Genomic DNA, 23,359 nt, shown 5'->3' on the forward strand with positions numbered 1-23,359 from the left:
GAGTAGTAACTTTCTTTTAACTTGGCAGTTTAACATCACTTTATAACCAACTGTGCTTCGCTTCATTGCTTAGTTTACAATGTTACCATAACAATGTTCACTCTCGCCATCCTTCATTACTTGCAGTCGCTCACACCGGCTGCTCAAGGGGCGCTGCCTTCAGTTTGTTGTGTTTATTAGAGGAATGTAAGCCTAACTGCGGAAAGATGTTACTTTTGCCAGCGTACGAAGGTTTGTTTTTGTGATTACGGGACCGAACCTCATCAGGTTGCAAGGTGAGATGTCCCCTTTACCGGGCACCATTTTTCCACCGTTCTTTTCATCGCATGTGTCCTGCCTCGAGTTCACGAAACTCGCTGGTACTCTTTGCGGACGGCGATGTGCGACCGTTTACGCCGAATTTTCGCTGCTAGTACCGCACCTAGTGGGTTCAGAGTAATACGAGAGCCTAGAAGTGGCACTCAGAATTGACCCTGACGTCAGAAAAAAGTTTTGTGTTCTTGTGGAAAACAGCACGTAACGCGCGTCACGGCTTCGTCCAGTGACAGATGTTTGTCTTGGAGACCATCCAATCTTTGGTACCTGTACTTATCTGACAAAGACTTGTTGATACTTCGCGGTTTATATTTAGGAACACCGAAACTGCTGCACTGAAAGTTATCGCTTGAGAACGTGCGTCTGAATACGAAGTTGAGCGCGTGTCGACCAGGATGTAGTTGTCAAACACTAATACTGTTTTTTTCTTGTGTCGAAAGGTAAGCATTGCTGTACCGCGTAGTAAATAGTTTGAGCCTGATTAGTTGCATAGTATTGCGAAGTGCCGTCTTTTGTTACCTTTGGAGGATTGCGAAATGCTCGCTTGCGCAAGTTCCGATTTCTCTGACGGCGAGCGACGCCTTGGCACGGGCTCAAGTTTATTCGCGTTTCGGGTTATTTTTATTCTGATTCCTCCTGAAACTTGTTTCAAGTTCCGTGCCGTGCTTTCGAAACCGTGACGAAGTCGAATGCACGTCTCCGGCCGGGTACTTCGCGGCCTCATCAGCCGTAATCCACAGTAAGGGTGACTAATACCCGTGCCACACGGACAGATTTAATGCCATTAAGTGCTTACTGCCTTAAGTTTTAATGGCATTCGTTTGGTGCCACACGCGTAAATTTAATGGCATTAGCCTTACTGCCATTCGCGACCTACTGAGTTCGCGACAACTCATTCGCCCGTGCAATGCGTACTCTCGTTCCCATTCCACACGCAGAAAAGCATGCAGTTTTGTTAGTAACAACTTCCTAACCAGTAGGAAATGGTTCATTCTTAACTTTCAGTCACATGAGGCATTTAAATACTGCATTTTCGATGCGAAGAGCGCCGTTTTAACCAGCCTTATTGACAGGTACTCTCGACTTGGGTGTTGACATGCGAGTTTATGGCAACTTTTTCGACTTGTAAAGCAGGAACAGCCGTATTTTCTAGAAAATCGTTTTTACATTACATTTGAACAACATTCCCGATATATTGTGCCCATTAGGAATGTTTATATTCAGATGAAACTTCTGACTACCTTGCAAGAGTTATCGTCATAGTCACTTTCGATAATGGCATTAAATGTGGACGTGTAGCACCAACTCCGAAAATAATGACATTAACAAACTTATGGTCTTAAGCATTTACTGCCATTTTATGTGCGCGTGTGGCACAGGTATAATACGTTCTTGGAAAGTCCATGTTTCCAAAGACGCGTACCGTAACGCGGTTTCAACGGAAACTTAGTTCGCTTTTGCGTTAATTGAAATGGCTCAATATTGTACGTATTGCAGTAGAAACATATCTAACTGTAGTACGTCTGGCTGTCTGCATGTACCGCATGAGTTTATGTACTGTCTTCGCAAATTGGGAGTTTTTAGACCACAGTGAATCCAAGAGATGGCGCTTTGTACCAAGTGTCGCGAAAAAGTTTTGAAAAGTATCTGCCTGGCCTGGACATTAATCCTAGCAACGAGTACACAGAAATCTGCTCAAAGCAGAACGCATCCAGGTGCTCACAAAAGTTTTCGGAACACGAAAATTACAACAAACCTTTATTTCTGAGCAGTTTCAGCATGCATCCACGATCTGACGGCCTAACTCCATACTTTCCTTCACAAACAACACAATGCACTTCTTATTGCCCTAGCCCCTCATTCATATTCTCTTAGCCACTTCATGCCTGTGGTCCAAATGTGCTGTCATGTATTCTCCGACCATTTCCAGCGCCTTGCTGCCTATTGAAAACTGTGCTACCCTTTCCGGGCAGTTGAAAATGGGTTTTCTTCTCACTAAATTTTGCTCCCAACCGTCTGTTCTGAGTGCTTATTGGCGTTCAACCAAGGAATACGTACCATCTGTGCAATTATTAGCAGCAGCTGGAACATTGTACAGTAAAAAATTGTTAATCCAACCAAACTAAACAAGCTTTTATTCCCACTCCTCAACCGCCACTAATTCAGTTAGTCCCCAGAGTCCCGCCAATGGCCCGTGTAAGACTATGGACTCTGGAGCTCATTTATTCCGATGCCGAAAAGCTGGCATCGGGTCAGTTTGGATGAGCTTCCGAAGTGGGGCCGTGTCGCCGTATGACGTGCTCGACAAACCGCTCACCGAAATATTCGTCCTCATGCCTGAACTCCATGTTATACTGCTTCCGACATCTGACATGCGCGCACCTGCTGGTGATTTTACGATTGGCTATCGGCTGTGCATATCATTATGCCAGCCAGCCGAGCCACACGCCGTTTAGAACGTCTAGTTTATTTATCGAAGGTGTTTTAATCGCTGAAACCAATGCGCGCTTTTCTCGATTCCGTCTATGTGATACTTCCGTTCCTGCAGTGGATTGCAATTCCACACTCGTCCTTGTGCTATTCGCTGTTTGTGTGTTTCCTTGCGTGCGACGCCGCATGTGAAGAGACTCCAGCACTATCACATCGTACTCTGAAATAGGCGTAGCACCACAACATTTTGCTTTTAAAAATTAAGTCTCCCCCATCCCCCTGGTCTGGTCGCAGAGCTTTTAAGAATTTGAAAGCCTTCAGGTTGGCAGGTATGCAATGCTTTAGTGTGACCGGTTTCACTCGGCAGCTGAAGGGAGGTGATGTTGAAATGCCAGCCATTTGCATTTATTTATTTACATGATACTGCAGACCTTTTTGGTCCAAGCAGGAAGGGCAAAAGCAAATTGTACAAGAAATGGTTACAGAACATCTTACGTACATACATATGTTTAAAATTCATGCATGCAGATATAAAAGCACTCTGATATACATCTTCGTCACATCTAAAATAGTCACAAATGCACGTTCCAGAAGGGCATTTTCAGGGGTTAAAAGACATTGGTAATGGCCTCTTTGAAGTTAGGACACGTAAAAACCTCTTCCGGTAGTGAGTTCCAATCACTGATTGTTTTCGGAAAAAATGAAAACTTATGAAAACTTATGTTGCAGTACTGAGCTTTTCGTCACCTCTGTTCAGGATTTTCTTCAGATTTTTTTCTTGTCCATTCACTGTTGTTAAGCTTCTGGAAAGTAAAGTTAACAGAGGTTATTTACGAACTGCCCACATGCACTACTACTTTGAGTTGTTCTCCGTCTACTAAGAGTTGGACAGTGAAATCCCCTGCACGGTTGTACTTCTCTCCTACCAGATGTCGGACGCGGGCTCTGATGCTGAAGTGAGCTCAGATTCGGACATTGGCTACGATGACTACTACAATTGCCCGGAGGACGGCGAGATTGACCAGCAGGACGAGAAGAAACTGGATCCCGAGTATTTTGAATTCGAGTGCCTAACCATTGAGGGTGTTGAGCGGCTACTCAATGAATCTGTCGAGGCTATCTGTGCCAGCCTCAGTGTGAGTGAAGTGCTGTCCTTGCTTCTTGTTTACGCAATGCTGCTGTGTTCTGTTGTGCTTTCTGTTTGCATGAAGCATATCGGGATGCAGCAAGGCTTTCATAATGGCGGCTCTTTACAGCAGCAGCTGTGAAGAGCAGAGATAAACAACTTCTCCGAGATAAGATAAACAACATAGTATGTTGCAACAGAAAAAGCCCTCGTTTGCCTTTGGAAAATGAGGAGGTGGACATGGGCTATGAGCCTCGTGGGATTGGAGTGAACACAATTAGAGATGGATTTCTCGGCAAAGAATCCTTCTTTTGTTGTGGAAGAGATATCGACAGGGCCACAAAAACCCAGGCAATTGAATTGTGCTAGGAACGAAAATTGGGTGAATTTGACCTTAATGTCATTGCTAGCTACACCTGGATGGAAAATGAGGGCTTGCCCTTTGCTAAATGTTGATTCCTGTTGTGGCTCTTCAAACAAGAAAGTTGTGTTGGGTTTTATGGCAACTAAGCCCATCATGCGCCAAACGTAAGGTTATATAAGTCTTCTTGGGGGGGGGGGGGGGGGGGGGGGGGGAATATTGAAATTCTTTTAAAAAACTGGAACATGTTTACAGGCTTCACCTTTTTTTAAAGAAGTCAAAGCACATGAACCATCAGCAAGTGCATTTTCTCCTAGGAGTAAGCTAGGGTGGGATGGAGTATGTCCATAAATTTGTGAGAAATGCTTTTTTTTTTTAGTGTCTTGAGTGTTGTGCATAAAACTACAAGGTGGTTCGTGGCGATCATTTCTCTGCATGGCTTGCATGTCGGTTTCTCATTTTTTCTGAGGGTGAAGCTCTGGGGTAGGTGCATGTATGCTCAGTGCAAAGACAATATGGAATTAATTAATTCCATGAAACATACCTGGTGTGAGCATGGCTTCCATTCTCCTATGATCGGCTTTTCTAGGTATAGCTTAGTATTTACTTCATTATATCATTTATTCCGCCATCCATCTCTCAGTTTACAGTGCACTAAGTTTATGCAATCATTGTAGGATACATTTACTTTCTTGATTTCCTGGACGTGAGCTTTTGCTGCGCACCCGTCCGCTCTCGTTTCCACTAACTGCAATATGGCTTGGGGCCCAGTAGAATTTAATGTTGCGTCCTTGTGTTTTGTCACTTGTTATTTTGTTTATCCTAGTTTATCTCTCCTTTTGTATTGCGCTAGCCATATATTGGTGACAAAAAATGATTTCATAATCATATCTTTGATATGCTGTGCATTTAATGCATGCCATGTGTGATGAGTCTCAAAGTACTATTCAAGTGAAAATGGTTTGTTTTTTGCCCTTGCCTACGCTTATCCTAATTATTTCGGTTAAATTAATTAAATGTATTGAAAAAAAAAATGTTGCTGGGTGCCTAGTGTGATGTTCCGCCTGGCATCTTGCCTTACTTGTGTGTATCAGTTTGAAACTGTTAATAAGACAGTGCGTAGGAAGGTCTAGGGGCAAAGAAGCTCAAGTGAGAACAAGTTACGATGGGGGTAAAATGCAAAAAGCACTAGTGTGCTGTGTGGTGTCAGCACACGTTAAAGAACCCCAGGTGGTTGTTTAATCCAGAGCCCTCCACTATAGCGTCCCTTATAATGCATGTACCGCTTCGGGACATCAAACCCATCAGTTCATGATTTACAGTTTACTACTGGGGTGGTCTGGAGAAGGCTCATCAGAAACAATGAAACAGTGAATCCATATAAAGATAAGACAAAGCTGTAAAGCAGTTTGAAAGCATTAGGCATGAGTTAGCTTACATTGTTGAGTCAAGGGTAACCAGTGACACTTGTGTGCGTTGAGCAGCGTTGCCAGATTGGAAAGTGGCAGCGATACCAGAACCTCGTAAATTTTTCACCAGATTTCACCAGAAACTAAAATTACATTAAAGAAACAAAAGTCAGCCTTCTTCGAACACTCATTTTATTAATAACATATAATCATTTCGTTTAGCCTTTAATCTTCACTTTTAGCGTCATAGACGTCTGAACGGAACCTGCGTAGCATATCGTCTGTGATGACAAATTTCACGCAGCACGTCTCCCTGAAGGCCAACGTTGTGCGAATCCGTACAGTGGCATCCAAGGTTTTCAGTGACATCTTGTCCCGGTACTTCGTCTTAACACACGTGACTTGGCTGAAGACCCGCTCTACCACCGCATTTGACACTAGGCTCGAAAGACAGGCCAGTGCATACAATGCCAGTTCTTTGTAGGGTTTTTCACCCAGGGCGTTCTCGTGGCAGGCGACGGAACCTCGCCAGCCACACCGATTGATTCGCACAACAGTGCCCCATCCTAGGAAACGATGAAATAAGTGAAACTGTCAGCAAATTCCTGGAGCTCCTGGGCAGTTCGCTCAAAGCGCAGCAGACTGAGGCTGCCACACTCAGGCGGCGGCAGTGGGCTACCCACGCGCCTTTTTGGCTTGCGAAACCTGCAGCTTCTGCGGACGAGCAGTGCCGGTAGTTGGTTGTCTCGGCAGAGTGGTTTTCCCCAGATATCACCAGTTTTTGTCTGGTGTAGTAGTTCGCCTACTTCGACACCAGGAGGTCTAAAATTTCACCGAAGTTTTGAAATCTGGTGGCGAATTTCATCAGATGGCAACGCTGACGCTGAGCGACTTGTTGATGGAAGCTGGAGACATTCGTTACTTGTCGAAATGGCCCGTGGGAAAGAACACAGCTAATTTGCCATTCTTTTCCAGGTGATGCCCTCACTCGCCAAAGTTTTGTTGCACACCCACAACTGGAATGCAGAGGAAATAATTCAGAAGTACAAGAAAAATGCAGCGCAGGCCTTGGCGGATGCTCGGATCAAGCCACTGCGATCTGCGGCCGTTGAAATGCAGGTTGGAAAATTGTTTAATTGCTTGCTTCTTGGCCACTCACCCTTACCTGGCTGCTTGCAACGGGGTACTGCAAACAGGTGTTTGCTTCAGATGCCGGGTTCCAATATATCAGCAGCCTGTCCCAGCTTATAGAGTTAACATGTTCGCTGCGGCATTGATGTTCGGAGCCCTAATCCCTGTGCGCCGTGGCCCACCAATCGGCCTCCTTCCAATTTTCTTGGGCGTGGTGTGACCCATCCCTGAGCCACCAACAAAGCCAACTTCTTGGAACTGCCAGCAGATGGCGACAGCGACTTTGCATTTGGGTGTTTCACAGGCTCTTTGAAAAACCTGGGCTATCCCACGGTTTCTTCGCGCGCCTTGGTATTTGGTGCCACACAACATAAATACACTACGTGACCCATTGGGGACCTAGACGCCATGAACATGCTAACGGGCATGCACGTGAAGTGTGAATTGATTTTTTGTTGCACGATCATGATGAGCAATGACAGTGTTTTGTAGCCTCTGCTAACAAGCAGAGGCTTTTCACTGGTCTGTATGACATCAACACTGGCGCAGTCTCTAGACCAGGGGTTCTCAATCTTTTTCAGCCACAGAGCTTTCAAAAGAAGCTAAGGGACCCCACATGACTTTGCCTCTTCTGTTCCTCACTATGTAACGTGCATGCAAAAAGGAGCATTCAGATGAATGTCCTCTAAAAAAATGGCTAAATTCAATGAATAATGACTGGCTATGGAGTGAAACTGTGTGCTTCGAAGCCATTACAGTATGGTCAGAGTCCCAAAATAAAGTGCGTAAAGGAAAAGTGGGTGTTGAGGCATGCATGTACATAAGTGCTCAGGGAGCCCAAAAAGCACTCCAGGGATCCCAAGGGAAGCCAATTTGACAACCGTAGGATAGGATTGTGGTTTTTTAGGCTTGTCCCCTTCTTTTTCATCTAGGTCTCTAATGAACACTGTTATGAAAAGCACACACAGTGATGAGGAGAGGTTCAGCAATGGTGTGTCTTTCAGCTAGCAGAACTCTTCCCAGAAACACTGTCAGAGCTGCCTGCACTGCACTTATGACTATGGCGCATTGCTGTAGCTGGAAATACACTGTTTTCAGGTAAAATTTATTGTCGTTGCAATTAACTGATAAACTTTCAAGAATCCATAACGCGCTTCTCCGATTCATATACTCTTGCCGTTCACATCAGGACAGCGTAACTGGTGTGCACAGCCACGTGTGTATACCGACCCTGGAATGCCGCCAACGCATTGCATCAATGAAATTCCTTTTTCTTATCTGCCACAGCTGTATGAAAATAGAAAGAAATGAATGCCTGAAACCGCCGTCTCAGCATTCCAGCAGATCTAATCATGCATTGTGCATTAGGCCCATTGCTTCAAAGTGTAATACGTACACATAAAAATTCTTTCTTTCCACTGACCATTGAAACATGGAATTTGCTGCCGCATGACATTGTGAATGGTATATCCATCAATGTACCCACCAACAAAATTGGAACTGTAATCTCAGGCAAGAGATGTTCTTATTGCTTTTGTTGCTTTTCTTTTGCATTGTATAGAAATTGTTGTTCTGGTTGAATTTCTGTGCTTGCATCTGCTTCTTTTTATCAACCCACTCCTGTATGGGCCTGTGCTGGCCTGCAGTATGACGTAAGTAAATAAAAAATTTCAAATTTTCACTATCCGATGCATCAGTGGCAGCCAGCCTGTAATCAATGTGCTGGATCTTCAATTGTAGTCAGCGATACAAACTTGGGTAGGAATAGGTAAACGTAGCAATGTCTTATACTGTGAGATGTTGCTGTACTTGGCTTTAATGAAAGTTTCAGTTTAACAGTGCTCTGCTGACATCATTTTGTTGTGGTTGGATTGAAACAGTTCGCTGCACTCTCCTTGTGAAAATTGTTTCTTTGTTTCGTTTCACCGCAGACGCGTGGTGCACAGCGCAAAAGATGCATCTCCTTTTTCCTTTCGTCTCTCATTCTCCAGGCAATACGGAACAACCCTTCGATGCAGTGCCCCATCTGCCTGCAGAACTTTCCTGGTGAACGGTTCAGGGGCCTGGCCTGTGGCCACTACTTCTGCCCAGACTGCTGGGCCATGCACTTTGAGATACAGATTCTGCAGGGCATTTCCACATGTACGTATGGCCCTGCCACGGCAGCCTGGAGCCGCATTTATTTATTTATGTATTCAGTTACCCTCAGGGCCGTTAGGCGTTACAAAGGGGAGCGGGAATAACATACAAGTACAAAATACAAAAACAGCTGCTAAAAAAAATTGAATATAGTTGCAGCACACACTGGTATAAAATCAATAACAGCATTAACAAAAGGCAGCATTGCACAAAACAAACCACAAAAGAAAACAGCAGCTAATAAATAAAACAACGTTAAAGACACGTACTTATACAAAATTAATAACAGCATTATGAAATGCAGCAGTATCAGTAATTACAGCAATATTGTGCGGAAGGTGATTCCAGCTGACACAAGTTCTGGGTATGAATGAATCGTGAGAACATCTTGTACGACAAGGAGGGATCTAAACTTTGTGACAGGGATCAATGCGTGCTGAAATATACGGTGGTCTTTTTAAAACCTCTTTAAGACAAGGATTATGATAAATTTTGTGAAAAGTACATAATGAAGCTATTGACCTGTGATGGGAAAGAAGCGGTGGGGAAAGGTTAGCTCAGAACTCGTGAAGCGCTTGTTGTATGCGTGTCGGATGTGGTAAACCCAGTAGAGAGGAATGTCATTCTTCAGTGTGGGCCTGTGTGGAAGCATTTGTGGCTCATGGAAATGGGGTGGCTGCGTGACCATTCTGAAACATCTTTCAATGGGTTCTTTTGACATTTGAATCGTGCGGCGCGCTTGGAAGACTTTGGGAGTGCCAGATTGATGATGACAAATGTGTTGATTGAGTGCGCCCATTGATTGAGTATGATTAGTGCTCCCAGTGACAGAAACATTGACGATGCACTATTGCGGGGGTTACTATAGTAGGATACAACTTAAAGAAACAGCAGTTGCTAACACTGGGCCCCGGTCCGCAGCGTCCTGTATTACTCCGCTGGCCAATCGCAACAATAAACGAAATCAGTCTTTTAATGTTTCACTATATCAAACAATCCACATATAAAAATTATGGAGCTCATGGTCTTTTTTCTTGTGATAAGCTTCTTGTTTGGGTAACTAGAAACGTTTAAGCAGCGGACTACTTTTTTGTCGTGGAGGAATTCTGTGCGCGGAGGCTGAATGTGGGCGGAGCTTCACTCCAGACTTAAGTTGTGTCCGACTATAGAAGGAAGCATTGCTAGATAACGTTTACTTTTTCTGTAAATGAAATTTTATGCTATAATCAAAGGAAGCATTGATAGGCAATGTTTACATTGTTCTATAAATGAAATGTTATGCTGTAATCGGGCATTACAAATGTTAGTTGGTTGCAGTATTTTTGATGACTAGTAAATAGGCAATTTTGTGTGGCTGGAAAGCGCGGTTATTAAAGGTCTGTTCATCTGTTCATGCATTACTGACTGTACAGGGGGGATGACTGTGGTCTTATAGGTGACAATGTAGCCAAACAAGCTGAAAGTTTTTGTCTCGATTTTGTGCAGTCCTCTATGTGTATGCAGTAAGCTACCATACTTTCCAGACTATAGTCACTGGACTGTACATGTATGAAAGCTGACGTTTCTCTTCGTGCGGACTATTTAGGAGTATGAACTATACATGATTTAATTTTTCAAGGTTATTAGTCGGAGACAAAGCCTAGCATGGGTGTCAAACCAAAAAAAAATTGGGGGGTGGGGCCGACAGCCCCTGCGGCATTTTGCCATGCTAAATTGCTATGGAATGATCTTCGATATGTAAGCAAGGTACTTAAACTGACTACTCTTGATTGCTTGGATTTGTGAGCATATGCGCAAAACCTCGATGAATAGCGCCATGAACGGTGAAGTAACACCACGGGTGTTTTGTCTCTGGAACGGTTGCGATGGTTCCGAAAAGACGAAAAGCCTTCCTGGCAGGACTCAGCTCAGCGTAGTGGAGTGTGCACAAGCAGTAAAGTTGAACCAAGCAGCAGTGAAAGAATCTTGATTTTTTTTTTCCTGTACATTTTAGAGAACCTGTAATCTCAAGTCTGTTTTTTTTTTTTTCCCCCTACTCTCCCCTTGCCTGCAAATGCTCCACCAGCCATTGAATGCATGGCGCAGTTTTGCAACATTCTGGTCCCCGAGGACTTTGTCCTCAGTCTGCTGAGCAAATCTGTGCTACGCGAAAAGTACCAGCAGTTCATGTTCTCCGACTACGTGCGGGTGAGTGGCCCTTGGTTTTCTCTTCTGGGCCGAGGCCACTGGAATAATGAACTTGCTGTACTAGTTGTTTCTGAAGTTCGGGAATGTGCCAAAGCTTGTTCATTGATGTTGAAGACACATTGAGTGCAACTCTGTCTACTCTTTTTTTCTTTTTTCCTCTGGAAAAATCGATTGCGTAGCTTTTTCTTGATTCACGTTGATGTTTGTTCGGCACGAAACACGCATCGTCTATTGAGAAAACGGGAGTTCAATTTTGGAGCATTTATTTTTTTTCCTGCCACACTCAAACAAGTGGAGGCCATTGGGGAAAAGGACTCCGTGATCACTGTTTGGAAGTGAATGGGGATGCAGCCTAGCCTCAGGGATCCAGACGGGGAGACAACTGTCCTAACATGGCAGTGATGTCTGTATTTTATTTTTTTACCTTTTGTAACCTATAAAAGCTCCATTTTCATTGAGCACAACCTCTTTGTCATTGAAATGCATAAATTATCAAAGCAGTTCAATTTAAATTCAATTGAGAGCAATTCAATTTAAAGTGATCCTAGTAGCAAGAACCATAATATCCCGGTCTGCATAGATGCAGATGGAAAAGCATGGGTTTGTCAGGAACGTAAAAGGAGGCATTCTCAAGTAATCATTTGGCAGAAGTGTTTGCTACTGTGACGTGAGCTTCATTGGTGAATTTTTTTGATATCCGAGAGTTCAAACTGCCAAACTTAGAATTCTAAAGACGAGTTTACCTCTTGTACGTATTCTGAATTGCTTGCATGTGAAACTAGGTAGCGTAAAGCAACTAGTTGTGTATCGAAAAATTATTTTAAAATGTAGGGTTTTCCTCGGGTCTCTAGTTTAGTACAAGCAAGGAGAAGGCAGCTGTGATGTTGCTGCAGAAAGTACACGTCATGCATGGTGATAATTGAAGCTGCCTTCTTAGCGAGACTGCAACACTTTGTATCTACTACTCTTCAAGCAACGCAGTGCTGCAGTAGTGAACTACAATAGGGGATATTCAAAATTCCGCAAGTGCGCTTTCCCGCATAGCAATGTTGCCCCAAACAAGATGGCCGACTTCGCTATAAAGGAACTACGTGGGCTACAGGACAGGCGCTAAAGGTGTGGATAGAATGTAAGAAACGTATTTTGGAAGAATCAAACAAAAAACCACTCTTTCTTGCTTTGTTTCAGCTGGAAACGCATGGTCAGCCATCTTGTTTGGGGCAACATTGTTATGCGGGAAAGCACACTTGCGGAATTTTGAATATCCCCTATTGCCAGCAAAAGTGTACAGGGTGCATGTGGTCTACTGTAGCACTTCATGGCGACTAACTCGGCTGTTATATTGATATCATTGGATGGAGCATGTATGTCCCTTTGTACTTGTAGGGTCTTCTGGTGATTGGCATGCGTGACTGCACGAAAATACCATATAAACGCGTGTAAGGGCCGCACTTATTTTCCGGATTCGAGGGCCAATTTTTGGGGTGTGGCCCATACACACAATGTGGGGGAAAAAAAAAACAAACGTGGAATGAACTGCATTTATTCTACATTCAATCGTCACTCGCAGATATTCCGACTCCAGCCTGGCACTGTGCTCTGATGCTTGCTCATCCCACAAGAAGTCGCGCAGCATGTCCGATGTCAATGCATAGCTGTCGTTCTGCACTTCCGTCACATAGGAGAGCAGCTTTTCTTCCAGTTCAGGAAACTTGCTCGGCTTGCCTTGGAAAGGGCACTTTTTGCAGCTTGTGTTTCTCAATGCATCCTTTTGATTGGACACACTCGTGGGCCACATCAAATTTTCTGCCTGCCACACGCTTGCCTTATTCGAGAGCAAGCTCCCAGCCGTGTAGCTATTAAGGTGCTTGCCCATTGTGCTAAAATTGCAACGCTCAGCGGCAGCACTCAAAAGTCACAGCAACGGTGAACTAACACGCTACCACAACTCCCGTGCTTTGGCAGCCACAAAAAGCTGGAGCTGGTGTTACTGATCTCGATATGGATAGAGGGAGCTTGCTGTGAAGGAAAAAGCTGATGATGATGATGACCCACTGCCTCGGGCGCCATCCGTGGGTGGCACTTGGAAGCTTCTCTGTGCATGCGTTGCCTCCACAATCAAGCGCTCAGTAAATTTCACAGGTTCTCTTCCCTTGCACCAGAGGTGCCCCGCCAGAGACGGTTGGTTTAACTCGAAGACTGAAGCTTGATCTTCGCACCAGGGGTGCCCCGTCAGAGACGCTCTCGTGATGAGTTGAGACGCAGGGGTAAGGCGAATACTTGAAGTTTATGTACAGCTATTTACATTGCATACAAGTTAAGGCACTAGAGACAAATTAAACACCAAAGAGATACACAACAACAAAAAGGTGGAACTGGCTAACACTAGGGGAGGCCCCTACTCGTCGTAGCCGAAGATGCACAGCATCTCACCTTAGCGCAGAACCCTTATTCCGGCTCCGGGGCCCGGTTTTAAACCCCTAAAGGCCCGGCCCACATTTGGTGGCTTCCAATCATGTTACAATGTTCACATGATTGGTTTATCGAGAGCCTGACCAGCCCTCCAGCTATCGTAAGGTTTTGGATGCGGCCCTTACATGGATCTTTTCTCTTTTTTTTTTTAAATATTTCCTTTGGGAAAACAGGGTGCGGCCCATACATGGGTGCAGCTTTCACACGTGTTTATAGGTATTTCATCCGCATGCCTGCATCCTGTGAACTTTTTCTGCCAACTGTACAGTTTGGGTCGCTCCTGTACCACTCATCCCATCTCTCTTTTTGCTGGCAGAGCCACCCAGAGCTGCGGTTCTGCCCCGGGCCCAACTGCAGCATCATCATCCGAGCCAAAGAAAACAAAAGCAAGCGGGTCATCTGTAAAAACTGCAAGACGACTTTCTGGTGAGTGCACTTCTATGGGACCTTGACGGTTTGCAGTTCTGCTACCTCCCTACTCTAGAGGCCATGAATGGCTGCATTTGACAGCTGTAAAAAAGCAGATTTATCAGAAACCGGAGCAAGGTTTGCACCAAAAGCTCATAGCCTGCATATCCCTGGGCCATCATAAGATCAGGATTGAAGGCTTAGTCAGGCGATCGAGTGGTGTATTTATTTATTTACATATACTGCTAATCCCAATTGGGATTGTCGCAGAAAGGCTTAGTAAGGTTAACAGAACGCAGTCAAGCATAATCGGAACATTCAGCTGGTCAGCATGTTAAGAAAAACAACAAACGGTAAAACGAAAATACAACAGAGCTGTGACAGAAACAATCAAATATGAATATAAACTGAATGGAAAAGAAATGATGTGTTCATGCACAAATTGCTAAATTTCCTCTGAGGAAGATTGGATATAGCCCCGCCGCCGTGGCTCAGTAGTTACGGCGCTCGGCTGCTGACCCGAAAGACGTGGGTTCGATCCCGGCCGCGGCGGCCGAATTTCAATGGAGGCGAAATTCTAGAGGCCCGTGTACTGTGCGATGTCAGTGCACGTTAAAGAACCCCAGGTGGTCGAAATTTCCGGAGCCTTTCACTACGGTGTCCCTCATAGCCTGAGTTGCTTTGGGACGTTAAACCCCAATAAACCAATAAGATTGGATATAGGTATATTAAAGGGGCTCTGCAACATCTTCCGAGGCGCGCACATCAACTCGCCCATTCACTGCATTGTGTTGCCATGAACACCTGAGCCAAATAATACGCTTCTGCATTTAGCAGAGGACCCACAATCACGTGTGAAAGTTGGCAAGCCCTTTCCAGCAACTTTTTCATGCTCATACCCTCCTCTATCGCATAGCTGCTGTGTATACTAGTTCAGAGATGGCTATTGGTTAGATCGTTTGAGACTTCAGGCAGCTACCATGGCCGTGGCCAATATGTCGCATAGCTCCAGCGAATCAGGAAGCTTCGCCCCGGTGGGGGGGAGGAGCGCCAACCTTTCAGTGTGCGGAAAGTGACAAGTGGAGAGGGAAAGGCGCGCAGACGCTTAAATTAAAATTTTGACTGCAGATAACTCTGCTCTGCTTCTACAAAGAACATCAAAAATATTCTTGCTGCAGGGTATTCGTGAAGCGGTTTCCTTTAAGGGGGGACACTACCCTGAACAGTGAACTTCTGAACCACTTGCTCGATTTCATTGAAACTTGTGGGGCTAGTTTATATTACTGGTCTGACCACCAGCAATATAGCAGGTTATGCAACCTTTATGCCAAGGATGACTATGCTTACTTAGGAAAACTATTGTTTGAAAAATAAGGGTAATTTTTTCAATTTTTTGTGTTATGTGGCATTGGGAATGTCCAGAGCACACAACTGTGGAATTATTTTGCTTAGTTCTCCTATATTTTGAAAGAATGATACCACATAAAGAATGACATTAGATTTTCATTTTACGTCAATTTTTTTAAAGTCATTTTTTAGTGTGAAACAAAGTAAAAAATAGACAAACTGAGCGCACAGTTGTGTTCCTCATAAAATTTCGCTCCAGAAAACCCGCTACAATACCAGTATTGTCAAGTAATATTGGAATGATAGTTTTTCTAAGCTGAAAGTTTACTAAAGAAACGGGAGATGAGAAAAATAGACTGACATGATTGAAAATTATCCCATTTTATTTTAAGCACTACAATGTTCAAGACAAGCCCCCTGCCGAATAATAAAATTTGGCAGAGGTGGTCCTAGCAGTTATAGTCGCAAGTTTCAGTGAAATCGAGCAAGCGGTTCAAAGCTCACTTTTTGGGTAGTGTCCCCCCTTAACATCACAGGCATACCGCAACTTTATTAGCGCCCCTTTCAGAGCTCCTTTAAGCCGCCCATTAGAAAGTTATCCTGCGAAGTTTCTTGCTTTGGGAAAGGGAGGGGGGGTGAAAGGATGAGCTACGTGGGTCAATATTTCCTGCTTTTGCTTGCTCTCTGTGTCGAGATAGGCTAGAACTCTACAACTTGCATCTCAGACTGCACGCTTCTGCTGTTTTCCTTTTCTTCTTTCCTGAAAAAAAAAAAAAAAGCTTTCGTTGTGGAGCTGACTACCATGCACCAGCAGACTGTGATACGATAAAGAAGTGGATCACAAAGTGTGCGGACGACTCTGAGACTGCCAACTACATCTCTGCTCACACTAAGGATGTAAGTTGTGAACTTTCACTTCTACAACGTTGTTGGAAGGACACCGAGGATGATTGTATAGCTCTCTGTGGCCAAGTTGATGATTGTTCAGTAGCAAAAGACGCATTTCTTGCTAGGAAAATCGAGTTTAAATGTACAGTAGAACCTCAGTTATACAGTAGACTCCTGTTAAGACGAACTCGCTTAAGATGAACCCTTGGTTAAGATGAACAGTGGTGGTCATTTGTTTGGTTTCCCATAGAGTCAATGCAAAAAAAAATCTGCTTAAGATGTACACTGCACACGTGCTAATTGGTTAAGATGAACTTTCACGACCAGCCGTGCCCAAGCCATGCAGCTTTACTCGACCATTCTAGCAGTATTTCAGCGGAAGGAAAGAAAAAAAAGCTAAAAAATTGAAAGCTTTTTTGCACCGCCGACAATCCATGCGACGCGGGGAGGCACAGAGACCTAACCACGTCTCCGTTGAAAGGACGATTCTGTGAAAGCACAACTGTTGCTGCTCCTCCCCTGTGAGGGCACTGAAGGATATCTTGGAAGGTTAAGTGATATGCCTACGCTTGTAGCAAGCAGACGATTTTCTCGACAGACGCAAAAAAAAAAAAATAACAGACTGGGCAACACTCAACAGTGCCTGATGCACTGCACTAGTAGTGCAATAAATGCTTATGTTGCAATTATTTTTTTCCTAAAATACTATTTCATGGCTTTGTTCACATATACGAAGTATTTGGACACACACTGCATGCTCGAACATCATTTTAAGAAGCACTTCTGATAAGATGAACAGTCTTCATGGTCCCTTGGAGTTCGTCTTAAAGGGAGTCTACTGTATATACAGTGAAATCTCGATACAACGAACTTCGCGGGGTCGCGAATAATCGTTCGTTGTTTTGAAATATCGTAATAACGAAAGACTCGCGAAAAAAAGTAGTAGTATTACTGGACAATGAAAATACTGTACCTTCAGGAAGGGCACACGACAAGCTATGTAATTTTCAAACAGGAACGCAAACGAGAGGTTCAGCGCTCGTTTATTTGAAGAAATCCGTGATTTTCTTCTGGTGGGTGCGACACAGGCGCCCCAGGACGAACTCTTCAACGTCTTCAACTTTTTGGTGCACAGAATCAGGCACATCGCTACAACGGCCGCCGATGAATGTGCGAAGTTTGCCTATGAATGCAAGAACCTCCGCACTAGACACAGTTTCGTTCGCTTGGTCTACAGGCGGCGAGTCGGCATCGTCGTACAGTTCATTTTCTTCGCTGCGCTCTTCATTCTCGCGAACGCTGCTCACGATGTCTTCTACAGTCAGCTCTGCTAACATCAGGGCAGTATTGTCCGACTCGACGTAGTCGGCAAAAGTTACAGAAGAGTCGACAGAGAGTTTCTCAGTGACTTCAGTCCACATCTCTTTTGCACTGTCGTCATCCGTGCTATCAGTGTCATCGCAGTCTTCTGTGTGAGGCGGCGATTTCACAAGGCCAGCTTTCCTCCAGCAGTTGTTGGTGGTAGAGGCCTTTACGTTTCACCACGCCCCAGTTACCATTTCGGCAGCCTGGCGGACATTTATGGCTGTCGGGAGTCCGAGCCGAAGGTTTAACAGCAGTCACTGCAGTAGGCGTTCCGAAACTCTATTTTTACGCACCTTATAATCTCCTGCTCCGAGCAACGATGTGTTTTCAGGTGGAAGAAATCGAAGGCAGTGGCGAATCTACGCGCTTTCTCTTGAGGCATCGGGCCAGACACTGGTACATTCTGACTTCTTGCTTCTTTAAATACTGCCGCCTCAACGTCCTGGAAATTCCCCAGTCGCAGCCGTTTTCTAGTTGGAGCAAGCTGCGACTGCCGATGAAGGCTTGTTATTTTCTCCCGATCTTTCAGAATGGTCACGACAGTCGATGGTGCAATGCCGCGTTCCTTGCAGATGTCGACCTGCTTTTTTCCGCCGTCCACTTGTTGAAGAATATCCACTTTCTTCTTAAGCGTGAACTGCCGTCGCTTCATCTTGACGCTGGCGCCCGCAGAATTCATCGTCAGCACAGTCAACACGCAGCGGCGAGAAACGACTAGGCCTCGCGTTCACGGCGGCCGCACACACAAAAAAAGAAAAGCACGGAGGTAGTCACATGCACACCGTGGGACTTGGAGGAAGGGGGAGGAAAAAAACGGAGGAGGAGAGACGAGCCAACTTCCGGTTGCGAGGCAGCTTCGGATTGGACTGGATTGTATCGGATGCCTGCCCTTGGCAATTAGAAGAGAGCGTGTGCCTCTCGAGGAGTTGGCTCACTTCTCCGGGGTAAGTTCGTAATAATGAGGTGCATTGATAATAGGTGGGCAAATAAATTATGCTTGTTATTCTGAAATGTTCGGTATTTTGAAATTCGTAGTACTGAAATATTTTTACATTGAAAATATAGGTATTTTGGCGGGGATTTTGAAAAAGTTCGTAAATATGAAAAATTCATTAATGTGAGGTTCGTAGTAACGAGATTATACTGTAACGACTTTCAGGGTACCGCGTGAAACTGTTGTATGATCCGGGTGTCGTGTAAATCGAAAATCTTGCACACATGACACATTTGCATAATAAAGGCATCCGCTTCTCTGGCTTTTATAAATTAATTAAAGTTCTTTTGCCCACTCATTGTAAAAGTGGCCGTTTTCTTTCTGTGAGAATTAGTTCTGAGACCGCATGCAGTCAGGCTTTTCGTTGTAGAAGAGGCGGAGTGTGAGTGGATGCCGAATACTGTTGGTTATCTCTCACGAGGTTTAAAAAGTAATCAGTTCAGCAGGTAACCAGTTAAATATTAACAGCACGGGCTGTTCATGTTTAGGTTCATCATTGAATTGTGAGCGTTAAAAACTGAAGCAGTCATGCCTCATTTGGTTAATGAAGTAACTATTGCTTAATTCAGCTGGAGGTTGATGGTGCTAACAAAACTGCGAAGCACCTTCAGTATTTCTTCTTTTTTTCTTCCACTCTAGTGTCCACGGTGCCACATATGTATAGAAAAAAATGGAGGTTGTAACCATATGGTAAGTCTTCAAATCTTTCTTGCCCTTTGTGCTGGCGTTGAAGTAGGCCAGGGGTTCTCAAACTTTATTTGCCCCAAGGAACCCCAGCAGTCTTCAACATGTGCCAAATGAGTCTTAACCCTTTGAGGGTCGAATTATTTTGAAGAAAACTTTCCCAGGTGGTCAAATTACTTTATTGCGGATCTTGAATCTACAAAATGTATATAATCGAGAATAAATAGTAAAAAAAAAATTAGGAACACTACTTTGGTGACAGCATCACTCCCAACGGTGATAAGCAAGCTAAGAGCAGCACCAATAAAGATAGAAATCAACTTTCGCCGCCCCTGCAAGATAGTGCTGACAAAAAGAAAACTCAAATTTCGCGCGACTCCGTTGCGATCCCGCGGCGGAATCGAAACCGCGTAGGCGCGTTGCCACAGAGGGCAAGAATACCTCGCGAGCAACGGTGATAAGCAAGCTAAGAGCAGCGCCAATAAAGATAGAAATCAACTTCGGCAGCCCCTGCAAGATAGTGCTGACAAAAAGAAAACTCAAATTTCGCGCGACTCTGTTGCGATCACGCGGCGAAACCAAAACTACAAAAGGGGTGTTGCCACAGTCTGTGCCGCCGCACTAAAGCTTGTAGATTCAAGATCCGCAATAAAGTAATTTGACCACCTGGGAAAGTTCTGCTTATCTCCGTAAGAAGGCAGCACAAAATTCAAACACTTCTTGTAAGTCCTAAGAGGTGGCAGCACCCCCCAGTGAGCACGCATCGTTCTTTTGGCGCAAAATTTCAAACGGAAGATCGAAACCGTACCCGTACGGCAAAGACCTTGCGGGACAGAAAACCGCCGTCGTACATATACGGCAAAAACCTTCAAAGGGTTAATAACCCAGGTACTGTGCCTGCTGCACACAGGCCGCCAGAAGTGCATTGGGAAGGGGGGACAAGTCAGTGTGGGTGCTCGTGGAACCAGTCGGGTGGTTTCGATGCATACCTTGTCAAGCGTGTGAGCAAACATGCTACGTGGACTACTCCTCTCTTACAGTATTGCCTTCTATCCGAACTAAGCCTTTTGTCATTTACCCTGCCGCGGAGGCTCAGTGGTTACAGCGCTCGGCTGCTGGCCCGAAAGACGCGGGTTCGATGGAGGCGAAATTCTAGAGGCCCGTGTGCTGTGCGATGTCAGTGCACGTTAAAGAACCCCTGGTGGTCGAAATTTCCGGAGCCCTCCACTACGGCGTCCCTCATAGCCTGAGTCGCTTTGGGACGTTAAACCCCAATAAACCAAACTAAACCAGCCTTTTGTCATTTGGCACTAATGTGGCTATTTCACCTGATGATATTCTTGCAGCATCAGTTCTTCCCATACAACTGCAATCTTGTCTTCTTCACACTTGTGACGAGTTCGTACAGCCGAACCTCGTTATATCAAACGGGGGAAAAAAAATAAAAAATTGCAGGATAGTTAGCTGAAATTTTTAATGTAAAATTTCGACTGAAATGCAAACGAGAATGGCACAATTCAGTCAAGGAAGGTGTAGAAACTTGGGTGACCCGCGCTAGAGAGTAGGGGTGGTTCTTATACGAAAGTTTAGGCACCATTTTGAAGGCTCTCAAAATTGGGCGACCATTTTCGAGTCTTTTGGCCATAAAAAATTACCATGATGCAAGCAGTTCTGGACAGTTTTTCAGGGTGATTCAATAATTTGAACATTTTTTTCCATTCCCTTGAAATTCGAACTAACAAGCTTTTACTGTAATAGCGACAAGCCCCTATTAATGAAAATCGTGCAGTGCAATGTGTTGATGCCTTGTCCCCCCCTTTTTTTCTTAACTATCTTGTTCTTTCTTCTTTTGCAGCAATGTTACAGTTGTAAATATGATTTTTGTTGGATGTGTCTTGGAGGTATGTATGCTTCAAGCTTTTGAATCTATATATATATATATATGTATATAAAGTAACCTTGCTTTAAAACTGGGTAGTAAGTCAAAGGAATCTTCATTCTGCATTTGGTTTGCTTGTGCTCTTTTTGCATGTGTGCTAGCATCTAATTCTCCAGGATGGCTTGATCTGCTTTGAGGGCTCTCTTGTCAAGCTGTACCTGTACTATAAGGTATTTGTGCCATCATGCTGCGAAATTATTCTTCAGCTATCTACAGTACATATTTGGTTCAGCCTGACCACAGCGGACAATAGCATACAGTAAAACCTTGTTAATTTGGACTTCAAGGGAGTGGAAAAAAACGTCCGAATTATCCGAATGTCGAATTATGGCCGCTCCAAAACTGCCAAAAACTGTTTGCATGAAAGCGAAATTTATTTTGACGGAGGCGAGGGAAATGCGCATTGGCTCTGAAGCATCATGATGCCTTCGAAAAACAAACGAAAAAAGATCAGCAACAAGGCTGTCATTGTACCAAACGGTGTGCGGCTTGGCTGGCTCACTTGACATGTGCAGCTGATAGCTGCCATTGCCGTGGGCTAGCGACGAAGCTCTGAAAATGAAACCATGTGGCCAGACTCTCTATAGGCTTATCAGCGGGAACCGGCTGAACGTCAACACGCCTGCCTTCGCGCGCACGTCAGAGGGGCGCTGTAAGCAATGTAGTGTGCAGTACAGGCCTGTGGACGAATATCTGGATGATGTCTTGTCGAATGCGTCGTATCTCAACACGGCTCATCACCATAGTATCTGGGGGCTCGTCCGAATTAGCTGATGTGAGCCCCACGGTGTCCGAATAAACGAGCGCTGCCCCTTGTATGTTTTCAGGCTCTGCGCTAGTTTCCGGATGATAACAGTAGCGAAGCGTGTCTCGAAAACTGACGCGCCGTTCCTGACATGTCTTCAGTCCGAATTAACCGGTGTGCATGCAATTTCAGTCCGAATTAACGAGTGTGGGTTGTTACTTACGTACATTTTTGACAGGAGGGAGCAGGGAGGCCGAATTATTCATTTTTCTGAATTTCCGGTGGCCAAATTAGCGACGTTTGACTGTAATACCTTCTGATGAGTAAAAAGGCGGTATGGGTACAAGATGTGTATTTGACGGCACTGATTAGAAAATGCCACTTCTCAGTAGATTAGTTGAATGAAATGTGTGGCGATGAGCCAGCGGTATGCATTTGGGGAAGCACTAATACCTTTCTCTATTAGCGAATATGCATAACTAGTTTTTACTCATAGTTACCTGGTAACAGTTCCTGCAAAAAAAAAAGTTTAATGATTGCCAGATGACGGGACATGAAAAAGAGAAGAAACGGGCGTACCTCCAGTGTAACTGTTTGCTGTGTTTTCTTCTAACCTGTTGTCTGGTCGTCGGTATATAGCGCATTTCTCTAGCTTTGGATTCCCCAACTAGCTAGCCTCCCCCCCCCCCCCTTTCCCGTTCTCCATTTAAGAACTGCTTAATGACACCTGCCGTCCAAAGACTGCATCACCCAGTGTGGTTGCCATGCCCTTTTCAGACTGGAGGACGCATGGGAGCGAGTACTACGAGTGCAGCCGGTATAAGGAGAACCCCAACATAGCCAACGAATCCATCCATGCGCAGGCGAGGGAGGCCCTCAAGAAGTACCTTTTCTACTTTGAAAGGGTTCGTTTCCTCCTTTCCTCACTCGCAGAGCCAATATCCTCCAGGTTGCACGAGCTAACTTGTGGAAAGTCTGGCTGCAGACAATCAGGGTCTGTCTTTCTGCTTTAGAAGAAGGCTGTGGGGCAGGACAGGAACAGGTGTTTTGGTTGAGCCAAAGGGGAGTGCCAGGTGGGAAAGCCCACCTTCTCTTGACAGGAGATGGCATACCGTATTTACTCGCATAATAGGCGCACTCGCATAATAGGCGCATCCCAAATTCGGTCGCGAAATATCAGACTTTTTTATTTCCGCGCATAACAGGCGCACCCCGAACTTGGCACTGTGATCAGTACTGTATTTACACGATTGCAAGCCGACGCCTCCCCACCCCCACAATTTTTATTTTAACAAAGTTTTTACTGAACTGACTACTAGTCCTCACTAGTGCTGCTGCCGTCGCAGATGCTGCGGACCCACAGCACATACAACGACATCGCTTGGAACAGCCGCACACAGTTTTCAGGGATGCTCACTT

At 44.8% G+C, this 23,359-nt stretch overlaps 1 protein-coding gene across 3 annotated transcripts in view; it reads left to right on the forward strand.

Annotated features, from left to right (window-relative positions):
* Positions 1-29: 29 nt before the first annotated feature.
* LOC149335837 (putative E3 ubiquitin-protein ligase ariadne-2) overlaps positions 30-23,359 on the forward strand; it is a 49,377-nt gene continuing 26,047 nt past the window's right edge. Inside the window, exons 1-10 of one of the 3 annotated variants that reach the window (XM_089552403.1) lie at positions 30-275; positions 3,675-3,881; positions 6,617-6,760; positions 8,764-8,914; positions 10,977-11,098; positions 13,887-13,996; positions 16,105-16,222; positions 19,212-19,262; positions 21,112-21,157; positions 22,718-22,845. In XM_089552403.1, the coding sequence (XP_089408529.1) occupies positions 3,675-3,881; positions 6,617-6,760; positions 8,764-8,914; positions 10,977-11,098; positions 13,887-13,996; positions 16,105-16,222; positions 19,212-19,262; positions 21,112-21,157; positions 22,718-22,845 (1,077 nt within the window). In that variant the 5' untranslated portion in view covers positions 30-275. Of the gene's footprint in view, positions 276-817; positions 1,055-3,674; positions 3,882-6,616; positions 6,761-8,763; positions 8,915-10,976; positions 11,099-13,886; positions 13,997-16,104; positions 16,223-19,211; positions 19,263-21,111; positions 21,158-22,717; positions 22,846-23,359 lie in introns of those variants that run through there. The other 2 variants (XM_089552404.1, XM_089552405.1) reach the window with 2 other exon arrangements.

The sequence above is a fragment of the Amblyomma mixtum genome, chromosome 7 (genome assembly GCF_055824585.1).
Source record: "Amblyomma mixtum isolate Tamu chromosome 7, ASM5582458v1, whole genome shotgun sequence".
NCBI classification, from domain to species: Eukaryota; Metazoa; Arthropoda; class Arachnida; order Ixodida; family Ixodidae; genus Amblyomma; species Amblyomma mixtum.